This window comes from Phragmites australis, chromosome 9 (assembly GCF_958298935.1).
Source record: "Phragmites australis chromosome 9, lpPhrAust1.1, whole genome shotgun sequence".
NCBI classification, from domain to species: domain Eukaryota; kingdom Viridiplantae; phylum Streptophyta; class Magnoliopsida; order Poales; family Poaceae; genus Phragmites; species Phragmites australis.
Genome location: NC_084929.1, coordinates 30,417,342 through 30,432,009, shown reverse-complemented (window position 1 = coordinate 30,432,009; position 14,668 = coordinate 30,417,342). Strand labels below are relative to the sequence as shown.

Sequence of the window (14,668 nt, the reverse complement as noted above, 5' to 3'; positions counted from 1 at the left end):
GACAGAGGTGCAGGACCTCACGAATCTAGGGACATCCGGTCTAATAAACATTTCAACCCAATAAACCCGGCTGGCAGGCAGTAAATCGACCTCACACGGGTGAAGACAGGGGGCGTGCAGGGCCCAACGAATCTAGAGACATCCGGTCTAATGAATATTTTAGCCTAATAAACCTCACAGGCAGGCAATAAATCGGTCTCACACATATTGAGTACTGGTGTTGGAGATCATTACACATATTAAGTTTACATACTCCAACTTATGCTCCCAAATTAAGGCTAAAAAACAGGAATCGTGATCCGGCCGCCAGATCGTGGGAACGCGTGATCCGTTTTCCTCTGGAACCGTCGTGTGATCAGCTATTGGTGATCGCGTTGCGCTGCCGGCGGCCGCGGCGCCACGCACTGCAAGACTGCAGGATCGTCACTTCGTCAGGGCACAGGCTTGAGGCTTCATCGATTCATAGCCGCACCCGCACAGGCAGGCTGCAGGCGGGTCGCCGGATCGTCCGTGTCGCAGGTGTCTGCTGAAAGCTGCTATGGCCAATACCAACACAGGTACGTTAGCTAGCGGTGCCTTGCCGCGGTGCTGTACAATCTTATACAGTTATATTAATCAATAATTAACGATGAATAATAGATAATTACTATATCTGGATATTAAGTATTTTTCTAATTCGTAGGACATCTTTATCTTTAGGAAGATGATCTCCGGATGAAAAAAAATTACTTATAGATGCCTAAAGTTTATCTTTAAAAATAGAAATGATAACCCAAGAGGATATACAACACTCCATATATATATATGAAACCAAACAATCCTATAGAGGACAAGTCATTAGAAGCTCAAACAAGTCGAATACAAGCTAATAGAAGCCGAGCAAAGAAGTCACCGATTAGATTTAGATCCATCTAGGCTAGCACATATCCCTTATAACAGACTCGGATCAATACAAGACAACCATGACGTAGAGTTATTATCCTCAGGCAGGTCCGAACCTGTATAAAAACGCTCGTGTATTCTCCTACAATTCATCTACTAAAAGTATCTCCTATTTTTTTCAACAAATTTGTTAGATCGATAATTCACAAATCGTCAATAACAGACACCGTCTATGGGGATCATGACAAAAGGCATTAAAGAATCGACACGCAACATGCTGTCAGCATCATCCAAACCTTCGCCGAGAACCGATTTTTCGAATAAGAAGTTCTACGACAACTTTACCCCTCTTCCTAGCGAGCTGATGATCGATTAGGTGAATTTCGACTATGAACTTTTCGGCGACGATTTAAGCAACGAGGTAAGTCAATTTATAGATCAATGAGCTAAGGATTACGGCATCGAATTCAAACCACTCGGATGCCAACATAACTGTGAATGTCCGATTCACAGCAAGTTAGGATCAATCCCTACAAACTCTGACAATATGGATTGTCAAGACACCATCTTGAAGCAATCCGATAAAACATCTATGATGGATCTAAACACCTCCTTTAGTAAAGATTACCTCGAGAAGTTTTCGTTATCAGAGACGGGGGTGATGATCTGGGTAATCATGGTGACGATCCTACAAATAGATAGTGTCCTTCAACTCCGGGTGCGAGCAGAAGCTCGCCAGTCAAAGGTCATCCGATCAATAACTTATGTGAGGTCATCAACGACTGGCGAAGACGCTCGAGAGCTTTTTAAGAGGCTTGGTTTATCCCTTGTCGATCTAATCAAGGAATGTTCAGACATCGATCAAATCTGAGCTGATCCCTGATATCCATGGGAACTCTCGAGGATGCTGGAACAAGCAAAGCACTATCATCGAATGTCTGGTCTTCTTTCCAGATCTGTGGAACATAAGACAGCCGCAACAAGGTTCTATCCTGGAATATCGAGAAATACAATGAAAGTACAAATCCTGTTGAGTTTCTCTAGATCTATACCATAGCTATTCAGACGGCTAGTGGGAAAAAAAGGTAATGGCTAATTACCTCCTTACCGCAAGGGGCAGCCAGTCATGATTAACCAATTTCATGTTTCAGAATCCACTAAAATGCATTGTTTCAATCACTGGGATACATCTGATGCACATACATTTCCTTAGTTGGTTTGGTTAAAGGAAACTGAACAAAGACCTTTGTTTGCATGGTTTATTTCTTTGTTAAACATAATTATTTAGCTTTAAAAAGAAGAAGTATCTCACAAGTAGATCCATCTTTTCAAATACAAAAGATAACATCTTAGTCTAGTAAGCAGCAAGAAATTCCTAGAGTCCCAAGAAGTGATATTGGCAGTTGAGCAGTTCTTTCAGTTACACAGTTCGTATAAATGATATATGCAATATCTTCTTTGTTAGGCTACTTCATCATCCAATCTGATATGCAGTAAAATGGTCTATTTTCCATGGATGGTGATCCTTTCTTCACACCCAATTTGGGCCGCCAGTTTTCGACCTCGGCGAGAAGGAGAAGGCCAGAGCCTCAATTTGTATCAGTTCAAATCTCTATCCATCGCTATTACTATACGCATACCTTAATTTGCTACCATTCCAACTGAAAATGACGTCACCTATTTTCTGCTATTTCTATTGCCGATTTTGAGGTTATTTTAAATAATTTTAATTCATATCTTGTAGACACATTATGCGTTGCTCCTCTAATTATTAAGTATTCAGATTGTATTAGGTCATAATATAATAGGCATCGGTAAAATTTGGAAATTATAGTGTTAGCACCGGCACTCTACTGGTGTGATACTTATGTGTAGCTTAGGGATGGCAATGTGTACAGATTACTCATGTGCCCACAAGTAAAAACCCTAATGGGTGCAGGTTTGAGTTGCATTATTTGTCCATGCTTCTGGGTCTGGGTTTGTATTTAAACCCAACGGGACATATACGCGGGAATAGAAAAAGCTTACATGTGCCCGTTTTACCCACGTACACGCTTCAAGCACCTCACATGTGTGCCCAAATATTTTTATAGTTTAACAGGTTTGCCTAAATACTTCTATGTTATTTTGTATCCATCTTATTTCTTACCATCGACTTGATATTCTAGTTTTTCCAAGCACAATTTGTAACCATCTTTGAATAGATGCTTATATATTCCCTAAACGTGAGTACTGTTATAGACGCAATATCCAAAGGGAGTGACCACCGGAGATACATGAGCTCGCAATGACCCTTCTTTTACCGGAATATGAGAGGCTTCTTATGTCATTGGCGAGCATACAGGTGTGCCCGCGGGTGACGGGCGTTGATTTCATTATCAACCTGTGGCGGGTAATGGGTGCGGGTGCGGGTACAAATTTAGAAAATAGCTCGCTTGTATGGGTTTATGTAGCCCCTACTCATGAGTTTTGTATCAGTTACCATCCCTTCTATATGCACTATGAGTCTAAGGATTAGTAAAGTTTGCATTGTGATTAAGAATTTAACTTATTTCGTCTTTTAATGTGTACTAGATGAAGATTATTGCAAATCTTTATAATTGGCGGTTGTTTGAGTTTACATTGAATGGCTCTTTATTAGGTAAGAAGGATGAACTTCTGCGGTTGTGCCCCTTTTGGTTGTTGGACTAGATCCCATGGGTACCTAGTCTATCAACCTTTTATAGCCATGAAATGCTCAAGGTAACTCTTAACAAATGAGCTGGCTGTATGGTTTATTGCAGCTATAGAAGGCAAGATAGTTGGAGATGAAGTGCTTGAAAGTTGGAAAAGTGTAATAGCAAGCAAGCACAAATGATTAATGCCTCATTTCAGGGCGAACGGTACGTGCAGGTGCCATCATTCTTCAGCCAATTCCTCCATCAACCTACAACTAAGGTGTCGCTTTTCCTTTTCCTTTCGGGTGAAAAAAATAGAGGCTAAATCTTTTTGCCTTTGACAATTTTTAAGTTAGGTAAAGTACTACCTTTAAGCTCCATTATTGTGGTTGTAGTTTATTAGTTGTAGTTGTAAATCTCTTCTAAGACTTGCAAATACAATCTGGGATGCATCATTTGTCAATCAACTCAGATACCTGGAAACTGATCGTTCGGAAAATATCTGGAAACAAATACTGGAAAGCACCACACAAATACAGTATTGATCTGATTGTGCCTTGGATTAATAAGGATGGATCATATATATTCATCTCATATTTTAGCAGAATTCATTTACATATCCACTGGTTTTGATGACTGATGAGCAGAAGCATCAAGCCCCTGGACCCATTAGGACCTTATCCACTTGCTGTAGCTGAGATTCCAGGTTCTATGACAACTAGAAAAATGCAGGCCCCTCCACAGCTTGGCACTGTCACTCCGTAGTATTTGAAGGATAAACAATGCGTTTGATTGCAGGGTCCTTCTGTACAGACAGTTCCTAAGAGCAGGACCATGCAGCATTACAGATCCTAATTGTTTTTATAATACGATCATAATTGTTTGTATACTATACAACTTGCAGGCACTACTTAGCTCACTGTAGCATCCTCTCCTGACTACATTGCTAGGATGTCCCAAATTTAACAGAACCACTGCTATACTGATGCATCTTCACTACATGGACAAGATTCGTAATCTCATTTGGAATATTTCAAATATTTCCCTCTTTTTTTCAATTACTTATGAATCACTTAAACAAGATTAACTGATATTTGAGAGCCTTGCAACAGATGAGCCAAGCTGTGAGTTTCAGATGGAGGTATAGCCGAGCATTACGTTTGGACCAATTGCCACTTTCTGAACATTTCGATCCTTTCCCACCTTTCGAAGGACCACCTGCACCTAACGAGATGAGACGAGCTGCAGGTACCAGACTCCAGCGTGAGTGACCAGAATGCATGCATCCGGCACAGTGCAGTTCCTAACGAGATGGAAATGAGACGGAGGAGCACTGGAAGGTGTTCACGGCCGTGAGGAGCGAGATTGACCCAGATCCCGGCACAGTGCCCCCGTGGCAGTCCCTGCGACGCAGCAACCACCGGTCGCCATCGCCCAACCGACGCCCGGCCCCGGAGGGCGTCGCCGGTGCCCTCCCGCCTCTGATGAGGCGCAGAGAGCCACCAACCTACGGGGTGTGCCTTAACGCGATCGCCATGGAGTGCTCTGGATGGGTGGTGGACTCTCCGGTTTCAAGCGTGGGGATTTTTTTTCAGCTGTGAACTTCCAACTTCAGGCCAGAAAAAAATCTAACCCTTTTTATTCTAATAATTTTAATATTAACCCTATTAGACTATATTTATAGGAACTAATATTTTTAGTCACACTAGTCGCCGGTGGTATAACAAATGACTACTGTCATGCCACCCTGTATCATAATTAACGTGACAGAGTTGTCTTGTGACATAAAATATGTCATGTCATGTTTTTTTTCTAGCGTGACAATGTTTTCATATCGCACCACACAGGATGGCATGACTAAAAGGGTTAGTTCATGATAATATAGTATAATAGGAGTTAATTTTAAGATATTAGAATAAAATGGTAAAAAAATTGTTTATTTAACAGGGAAATATGCTATATGTCTCAAGCAAGTTGTAAATGAGAGACCTACTCCTTTCCAGAAGGAGGCATATCCATTGAAAATTAGGTAAAACTTGAAAAGTTGAAAATTTCATAAAAAATCGTACATATAAGTTCTATTTTTTTTTAAAAAAAATAGCATCTATAGATGATGTCATATTACGACTTCATTTTGTCCATTTGTGCATATAAACCTTAAATTTGTCATTTTTTATCTCGCAAATGAGATCGAATTTGGTCTTCAATTCTTGTGTGGAGCCATTATATGACACCAACTATAGATAATAATTTTTCAAAATATTTAGAACTTCTATGTATAATTTTAAATGGAGTTTTCGAGTTTCTAACTTTTACCTAATTTTTTTGCTGGATATGCTCCCTTTCAACAAAGCCAAGCTAAAGAATATATGGTGAAATTTTCTTACAGCAAGAACGGATATGAGGTTTTTTTAAGTACAAACGCACACATACACTCTGAGTTTCTTGAAACTCGCACCCAAAACTAATGGGGGCGCTGCCACTCACGTTCCCGCAGATCTTATCTGATGAAATTCCTTGTGTCAGGCACATCCACTGATCGACAGATACACCACTGTGCATGCATCACGCAGCTGGGTGCGGGAGACCACATGTGTCACATGCATCATTGCAGCGTCGCACAGGCACAGCACCCTCCTCGCAAGTACGCGCCATTTCCGGCCAAGATCTGAAGACCGCTCATGTTCGATAACAGTGGCCCCTTTGCAGATAGTAACAAATCCGTGAGTAACTAAATACTCCTCCAGTCCAAAATAAGCTTTATTTTAGGTTCGTATAGTCAGCTGTTTTAAATTTTGATTGTAAATTATTTGTTATATATTGAGTTTAAGTATTTGAAAATAACATGAGTGATTTTTTTAAAAAATATTTTTATAATAATATATTTTTCTATTTTATCAATATATTTATAATAAAAAAATAGTCATAGTTGTATTCGAACCGGAGGGAGTACCAGCCACTAAGCTAAACACAAAGAATCGTAGAACGGATGACGTACTTGATCCAGATCTTACGCGAACCACGAGACGACGAGACGGTCTCACGTGCAGCGAAAGCAAAGTACGGAGTACCATCTCGAACGTCTGTTCCTGATCGGACGGGGCCTCAGGAGGCGACGCGGTCGCACGTGCGCCGCCTAGGATCCAGCTCCCCCGGCGCGGGCGCGGGCGCGAGCTGGTGCACGTTGTGCCTGCATTTGACCGCGGCATGGGCTTTGATCGATATGTCAGGCTGCCGCTTTACGCTGCATCAAGCGGCAAATCACCCGCTGACCACAGACTACTGCATTACAGCAGCCTCTGACAGTCATTAAAAAAACGTAGTTAGCCTAAATAAGATGTTGTCCGGTGTTTGCCTCAGACGGTGTTTCTTAGGTGGTGTTATACGTGGTCATTTCCCCTTTATATTCTCCGTCTGTATTTAACTATTTTTTAATACTTCATTCAGTTTGAGATAAGTATGTTTTAGATATTAACACGGTCTCTAAAATATAATTTTGACTAGTACTTTTTTTACTATATTAATAAAACATAATAAAATATGATATTATAAAAGTATTTTTCGAGATAAAACTATGTGTCATTTTTAAATATCTAAACTTAATATATAAAAAGTAATTTATAGCTAAAGTTTAAAACAATTGATTGTATGATACATGCAATTTAAAATAACACTTATTTTGAATTAGAGTGAGTATAAGAGACTGGTCTCTTGCCAGTTGGTTTAAAAAAATAACACATTTTTAGAGAGTTCCCCTGCTATAGAACTAGAGAGGTGAAGAAAACGACTACGGAGGTGACACTGATTCCAGCGTCAATTTCATCGGCCACTCTACTACAGCTGCCTCTTTGGCACCGGAAGTCGAGGGGATAGGGTGGATTGACGTCGGAAGTAGCTTGGAGTAGCTTATAACTTAGTTAATGGGTGTTGTGAGGTAGTTAGGTTTTTGATGACGTCTTCGTTGAAGTTAATAGGTGTTGTAACACCGGAATTAGCTTGGAGTAGCTTATAGCTTAGTTAATAGGTGTTGTGAGGTAGTTAGGTTTCTGTGGTGTCTTCAGCGAAGGCGTCATGTTGGCTTTTGGTCCTTCCTACTATCTCCGATGAGGTCGCTGTTCTCGGCAGCGTCTCAGGTGATGCCATGGTGAGGTATGTAGATGTTATGTTGTTGCGATTAGGTGAGATGCTTTTTGCCCCCTTTGTTGCAGGTTTGTTAGGTCAACCTGACAGATTCGTATCCGATGTGGGCAAATCAGTTTGCTATGCCTCCATTTTTGATACGACCAAAGGTGGTGGCGCTAGCCATGGGTTCTCTCTGCTCAGCTCGCCATGGAAGCTGCTGATACTCTTCAGCGGAGATAGATGTGCCCTAGTCTCAACACCGAGGCGCTAGCTCATACTGCTTTACAAGGTGTTTGAATTTAACTACTTTTTACCTCTTCTATTGTCAGTTCGATTTAACTACTTCTTTTTAATATAATTTTTTTAATATAAGAGACAGATTTTGTTTTAAAAAATAACAGGTCATCCCTGGCTGACACATGGATCGCAGCTACCCTGACCCACATGTCACCCCGCGCCTCCCTACGACCTGTCCTCGCTCGAAGGCGCCGACTTCTCCTGACGACTTCCATCTCCGCTAGCCGCCCGTGTCGTGCAGAGTCCTCCCCGCGAAACCGTCGCTGACACGCGGGGTCTGGTGGGGCCACCTCCCGCGGGACATTGTCACACTGGAGGGTCGCAGGCCTTTGCGGCTAAACAAAAAGGCTTCACATCACAGCGCGTCGGCGCAGAGCGCACGCTCTCCACCACCACCGCCTCGCGCCCCGCCCCTCGCCTCGGCATCTCATCGCCACCGCGAGAAACGAAAGGGGCCAGGCGAAGAGAGAGGCTAACACAGCAGCGCCTCGCCCTGGCGGCGCCCGCTAGAGGAAGGAAGCGGCATTGGCTGCGGGCTGGAAGGAAGGCCCTGAGCCGAAGCTTCTGGAAGCTTCCGGATCCGGCTCATCCGGACGCCCAGCCGGATCTGCGCCCGCACGCTGGCTGCCGGAGTTAGTGGTAGAGACATCTGTTTGGCTAATGCTTTGGTGGGCTTTGGGCTTTCTTCTTGACCGAGTTTTGGGGATTTGTTGCAGATTGAGACAACGTACCTTGGTTCGAGATGGAGGACCTGTTGGGTTCGGAGATCGGGAAGAACGACTACGACTGGTGATTATCAACTTACCTGCCTGCTCTTTCTCTATTTGGTGATTCCAGTTTTGTTTTTCTGTGCGTGTGTTTGTGATCTCTGCACTATGTTAAGTGAAGAGGGGATTAATGCAGTACAAGAGCTGTATTTCCCCTTGGATTGGCTTCAATTGGCCTTCTTTGGAGATGTATTTGTACGGATAGCTGTTTTGAATGAGTTAAAGCTTGATCGCATTAACTGGCTTCAGTTGGCCTGCCTTCGTTATGGATTTTAGGATTTGTCTGAATCAATGTTTTGAATGAGTGAGGCAGCTTGATCTTGGAGAGCGCCGTGTTGCCTAGATTATGTCGATTTTTAGGTGGTGATTGTTGTGATGGATGTGACCGAAAGATGACTTTGGTGGTGGTGGTGGTGGACTGGTGGTTGTTGGGAGGTAATGTGTCGCTGTGCAAAGCAAAGTAGGAACACAAGATATGCAATTGAGTTGATTGTCCTGTGTGGGCTCTTCCCTTGGAAGGCCAACTTGGAGCTTGGTAATTGGCATTCAACACAATTTTACACAATTTTCTCTTGTGTGGAAGAAGCACAACGGAAAGAATGGAATGTATTCCTTTAGGAGAATATTATTGTTGATGAGGTAGGTCTGAGGCATTTCATAAGGCCAATTTGGAGGCATTAAGATGAGCATGCTGCAAAAGGAGGGCCGGTTGTTGCCGGTCAAATATACCATTTCAATGTTTTTTCTCACACTTCAATGATAAAAAATTTGAAGAACGGTGATTAATTTGTTCGATCGTTTTTCTTGCTGCAAATAGCTAGTAATTGTTCGTTTTCTCTTATTTATACATGTCATCATTTTTTTTCTCTCTACTCTAACTTATTGTACTTTGTGTTGTACTCCTTAGGCTTCTAACTCCGCCCGGGACCCCACGTGTACCTGCACTGGAGGTTTCTGAGAAAACACCATCGTCAAATATATTACCGAAGCGCGCTGCCACTAGATCATCCTCAACTACTAGAGCATCTAGGGTATGTTCCATGTTGGTGTTTAAAAATTAAATGTGTTAATCCTTGAAGATTTTATCCTAAAAACTGGTCAGATGTAGAAATGTTTTTATTGGACTCATGTTCTGTAGATGTGTTGTAGAGGTGACAAGTTGAAGCATTTTGACCTACTGTGACCTGTTTTTTGGTAGAACTTTTGAACTAATGGAATATAGCCTCAGCAAAAGGAATTTATGAGGTGTAGCTCTCATTCAGAAGCACTATGGTGTGCATGCTTTGCTATCTTACTCGCCAGTTCATTTTCTTTGGAAAAATAAAAAGGTTCTTCTTAGTCTCAGTTAGTAAATGAGGGTTTCACCTTAGATATTGATCATATACAATCTGTTGAAGTATGGCTTAATTATATCGCAAAAAGGAGTGTACTATTGTGGTAGTACAGAAATGGCAATATCTTTTATTTGGCAAGTTTAATATTAGACTTCAATACTATTTAATCAGGTAACCTGATAATAATACAAACCTCACTTCTTTATCTGCACCAACTGTATAAGCGATAGCTGCATAATTGTTTCTTGGAACCAATTATTTGATCAGCTAAACTCTGCTGAATATAATTACTGTTTTGTTTGCAGCTTTCAGTATCTCAAACAGAGAATGGGCATTCCACAGCTCCCACTAGACCAGCAAGAAGTAACTCTGTCAACCGACCTTCTATTCAATCCACTCTCATGTCTAGCAACAACAGGACATCAGTTCTCAATACAAGCATTTCATCAGTCAGTTCGAGACCTACAACAACAAGTAGGCGAAGCAGCACTGTGGTTGCACCAAAACAATCAGTTCCACCTTCACATCCAGTGCCTGCAAGATCCTCTACTCCTGTTAAAACTCGTCCATCAACACCAGCAAAAACTCGCCCATCTACTCCTGCGAAAACTCGCCAAATAACCCCCAACTCTTCAAGTGACTCAGCTGCTGCCAAGACCACATCCACACATAGTTCAAGGCCATCAACTCCAAATTCGCGGTCTCGTATTATGCCCAATTCATCTTCTGGTGCAACTCATGCAATTAGCCGCCCGAGTGCATCCGTAGGTACAACAAACCAGCCATGGTCATCCTCAGGTAATGTTCCTGGGATAAGCCGTGCCACCTCACTGTCTTCAAGCTCGGTTCCTTCAATGAGCCGTTCCAGCTCACGATCATCTACACCGACACGCCAGCCTGCAATTCGCTCATCAGCCCCAGCTATTGGTCGCTCACCTTCTGTTGGACGGAGTTCTAGCATCAGTAGCTTTACATCTGTCACCCGACCTGCAGCCAGTAGTGGGCGCAACTCAGCACCTTCATCAGCTCCTTCATCTCGTCCAAGTTCTCCAAATCCACGACCCCGAGCTCCAGTGCGGCCACTTGATATCCCTGATTTCCCAAATGAAACTCCACCAAATCTAAGGACGAAATTGCCTGAAAGACCACTATCCGCTGGTAGATCACGGCCGGGAATGGCTTTAGGAATAAGATCAACCTCAAATACTGAACCTTTAGCTACCTCATCTCCTGTGAAGATCTCGGTGCCTGCTGTGAGTCGAAGTAAATTTTCTGATGCATCGTCAAAGACGCCTACTCTCACAAATGGACACCAAAATCGACAAGCTAAAAGGTCCGTTATTGACAGTCAACCTAATAGACTCTCACGGCCTGTCACAGGCACAGATAATGGATTTGGGAGGTCAATATCAAAGAAGTCACTTGATATGGCAATCAAGCACATGGTATGTTCCCTGTGTGCACATCAGCTAAATCCTTCATTTTTAGTTTCGAAGTTGTGTTTCTGTTGTTGACTGAGTTCCATAATTTGTTGCTTCCTGGAACCATTGGTCTATTCTTTACCTGTCAAGATTCAGCATTTTGCATTTAGTCAAAACTGTCATGCTCGTGGCTTTAGGAAACATTGCAAGCCAGTGCATTTCAATTTTCAAGGTAGAAAAAACAGCACTGCTAGTGAAATGTTCGGATGGTTTCAGAATACCTTGTAGCAAGGTCCTCTCTAGTTTATAAAAAACCAAAACGAGAATACAGATATGAATATTGGTTGAAAAAGTGCACTGCCATCTGTGAGTAGCAAAATGTTCTCTGGTGATATTATACTAAAATGTTGAGATAAACATTTGATGGAAAACTGCATTTTGCATACATAAATAGTGAGCTCCTCTCAAGTGATGTGGAACTCTAAAAGTTTGTTAAGTGGGTCCTTTTTAGAGATGATCAATTTTGGCTGGAAGGTGTGGAACATTGCATAGATGATAGATTGGGCTGATGCAGATATATTTGTGTTCATAGATGGATTAGTGCCCTGGTGTGTCTTTACTTTCTATCGTTAAATCCTGTTGGAAGAAGCTAAGTAACCTCTACTTGTGACAGGACATTCGGCAGAACTTGAGTGGCATTCGTGGCGCATCCCTGTTCCCCCAGAGCATCCGTTCGGCAGCTGCCAAGGCCCGGCCAGTTCGAGTGTCAGACCCCGGGCATACTATCTCAAATGGCGACCGACATTACATTGACAATGGAAGCAGCGTTAACGGACACCTCTCTGGCGATTCAAATGGAGCTCTCTCGCGCAACGGTGGCAGCTCAATGGATTCGCCGGACCGGGCAAGCATTGGAACCAAGGAGACCTTGAGCGAACTGGATATCTACGGCAGTTCGCGCTACGAGGCGATGCTGCTGAGGGAGGACGTGAGGAACACGAGCTGGTTGCACGGCTTCGACGAAAAGCCCGACCAGAGCCCGCTGTTCGACCACCGGTTCGAGCCACTGCCAGAGCCGTTCAGCCCTCTATGACAGTCGATGCTTGTAAAGTTCTGATTATCACTTGCTCCTCGTTCTCTTCCTTGCATGATGTGTATGCTTTCATCTGTTTTCTGTTCTATAATTGGTTGGTTCTGCACTTCCCCGTCCCTTTTCTTCAACCAATGAGACGGAGAGATTGCGGGGTTGGGGTATCTTAATTTATCCCTGGAGACTGGGTTTCCACTTCCCACGTATTGTTGTACTGAGAAAACAAAGAATCTAAAAGAACAGAAGCAGTAAAGATTTGTAAGTTGCTGTGATGGTTTTGGATGCTCAGGTGATCATGTCATGTCATGTCGTCAGCTCGCAATCGATGCTTGTAATTCCGGTTGAAAGTTGGAAGTCGGAGCAATGTACTGATGTGTCATGGCTGAGCTGCCTCCTACCGTGGAGTATGCCAGGCGCAGGAGGGCTGAAGATTCAAGGTGTAAACAGGCGGACGCACGAAATGGAGTAAGGGTCCAGCGGGCTAGTACTCGGGAGAGGAGGCCCAACAAGGTGTACCCAGCGACAGATTGGACCCAGTAGGCGCGTGTGAGATGAGGGGGTATTTCACCCGGATCGGAAGGAGAGAACAAGCGAAGAGAGAAGATTGAACTTGTATTCTTATCTGTCTCTGAACCTCTGCTTCTCTACCTCCCAAAAACCTCTCCAAAACCTCTGAGGAACTCCAACCTTGAGGATGGATGTTACATATGAGTGTGATTGAGTAGTGGGATCGTAACAATTGGTACCAGAGCCATCATCGATCTGGCGGAGCCACCAGAGTATCTCGCGCGGCCTCAATACGTGACGCGCGAGCAGAAGAAGGTGGCGGAAATGGAGCAGCAGATGGCGGAGATCGCGAAGGCGTTGGCACCATTGTCGGGGCTGATCAAGACGGTGGAGGATTTGTCGGCTTCGAACACGGTGATTCGTCAGACCCTCGAAGAGATGCGCCCGGCGGTGAAGGGTTTCATCGGGTGGAAGCCGGAAATGGAGGCGGCGGTGAGTGACTTGCGCAGTGAGGTGAAGAACCTCCGAGCGCAGGTCCAGAGGATCGGGATTGAGCCGAAGGGTGAGGCGGCGGCGGACGCTCAACCACCACTGACATACGTACCACCACATCTGAAGAAGATCGGAGAGCCCCGAACACCAATCGATGGGGGCGATCTCGGGCCTGGTGGCCACGGCGTGGATTTGACACACCGGGGACGCGAATTTGGGGAAAATTCTTTCCCAATTCCGACCCCGGTCAAGGGTACGGCCTTCTTTCCTGATGCTTCACAATCCATTCCCGTTGGTGACTTGTCATCGCGTACATTTGGAGTTCCTTATCAGTCGTTGCCTCGCATGGATTTTCCGGTTTTTGATGGGGATGGGCCAAAATCATGGAGACTGAAATGTGAAGCCTATTTTCGTGTCTTTCGTGTCCATCCAGGGATGTGGGTTAGCCTCGCTAGCATGCATCTTAGTGGTAGCGCAGCATTATGGTTTCAATCCACCAGATTCGCGTGGTGTTTGCCGGATTGGGAGCAGTTCATGTCCGCTCTAATCACCAAATTCGGTAGGGACGAGTTTCAGTTAACTCTACGTCAATTCATGAGACTCCGTCAGAGTAATAGTGTAGCAGAATATGCTGAACGATTTGATGCTTTAGTGCACAATCTATTAGCCCATCATGAATCGTGGGAGCCAATGTTCTTTATTACTCAATTTCTGGATGGATTGCGTGATGACATACGTGCTGCTGTCGTTTTACATCGTCCCCAGACACTCGAAGCTGCTGTTTCTTTGGCTTCTTTGCAGGAAGAAGTCCAAGATGCCAGTCGTCGGCGTGATCGCCGGTCTGAGGCCACGGCTGGAGCGCGCGGTCCTCCTCGGCTGGCTTTGCCATTGCCTCTACCACCTGGGAACAAGCCCCGAATTGTGCTTCCAGAGAAGGCTGATGACCAACGTGGTGTGGAGGTAACCCGGGTGGATCAAACTGACGACAAGATGGCAACACTGAGAGCCTATTATCGAGCAAGAGGTTTGTGTTACCGTTGCCGTGAGAAATGGTTGCCAGATCACAAATGTGCATCTACAGTTCAATTGCACATTGTGG

General features: G+C 43.9%; 1 protein-coding gene across 2 annotated transcripts; it reads left to right on the top strand.

Annotated features, from left to right (window-relative positions):
• The first annotated feature begins 8,310 nt into the window (after positions 1-8,310).
• On the top strand, positions 8,311-12,679 carry LOC133929087 (endochitinase A-like). 2 transcript variants are annotated; one of them, XM_062375685.1, is made up of 5 exons: positions 8,311-8,590; positions 8,675-8,747; positions 9,633-9,756; positions 10,365-11,504; positions 12,154-12,679. In XM_062375685.1, the coding sequence occupies exons 2-5, from the start codon at positions 8,701-8,703 to the stop codon at positions 12,571-12,573; spliced, it is 1,731 nt and encodes a 576-aa protein (XP_062231669.1). In that variant the 5' UTR covers positions 8,311-8,590; positions 8,675-8,700; the 3' UTR covers positions 12,574-12,679. The 2 variants fall into 2 exon arrangements, with proteins under 2 accessions (XP_062231669.1, XP_062231668.1); XM_062375684.1 differs by having other exon boundaries at positions 8,311-8,597.
• The last annotated feature ends 1,989 nt before the right edge of the window (positions 12,680-14,668 follow it).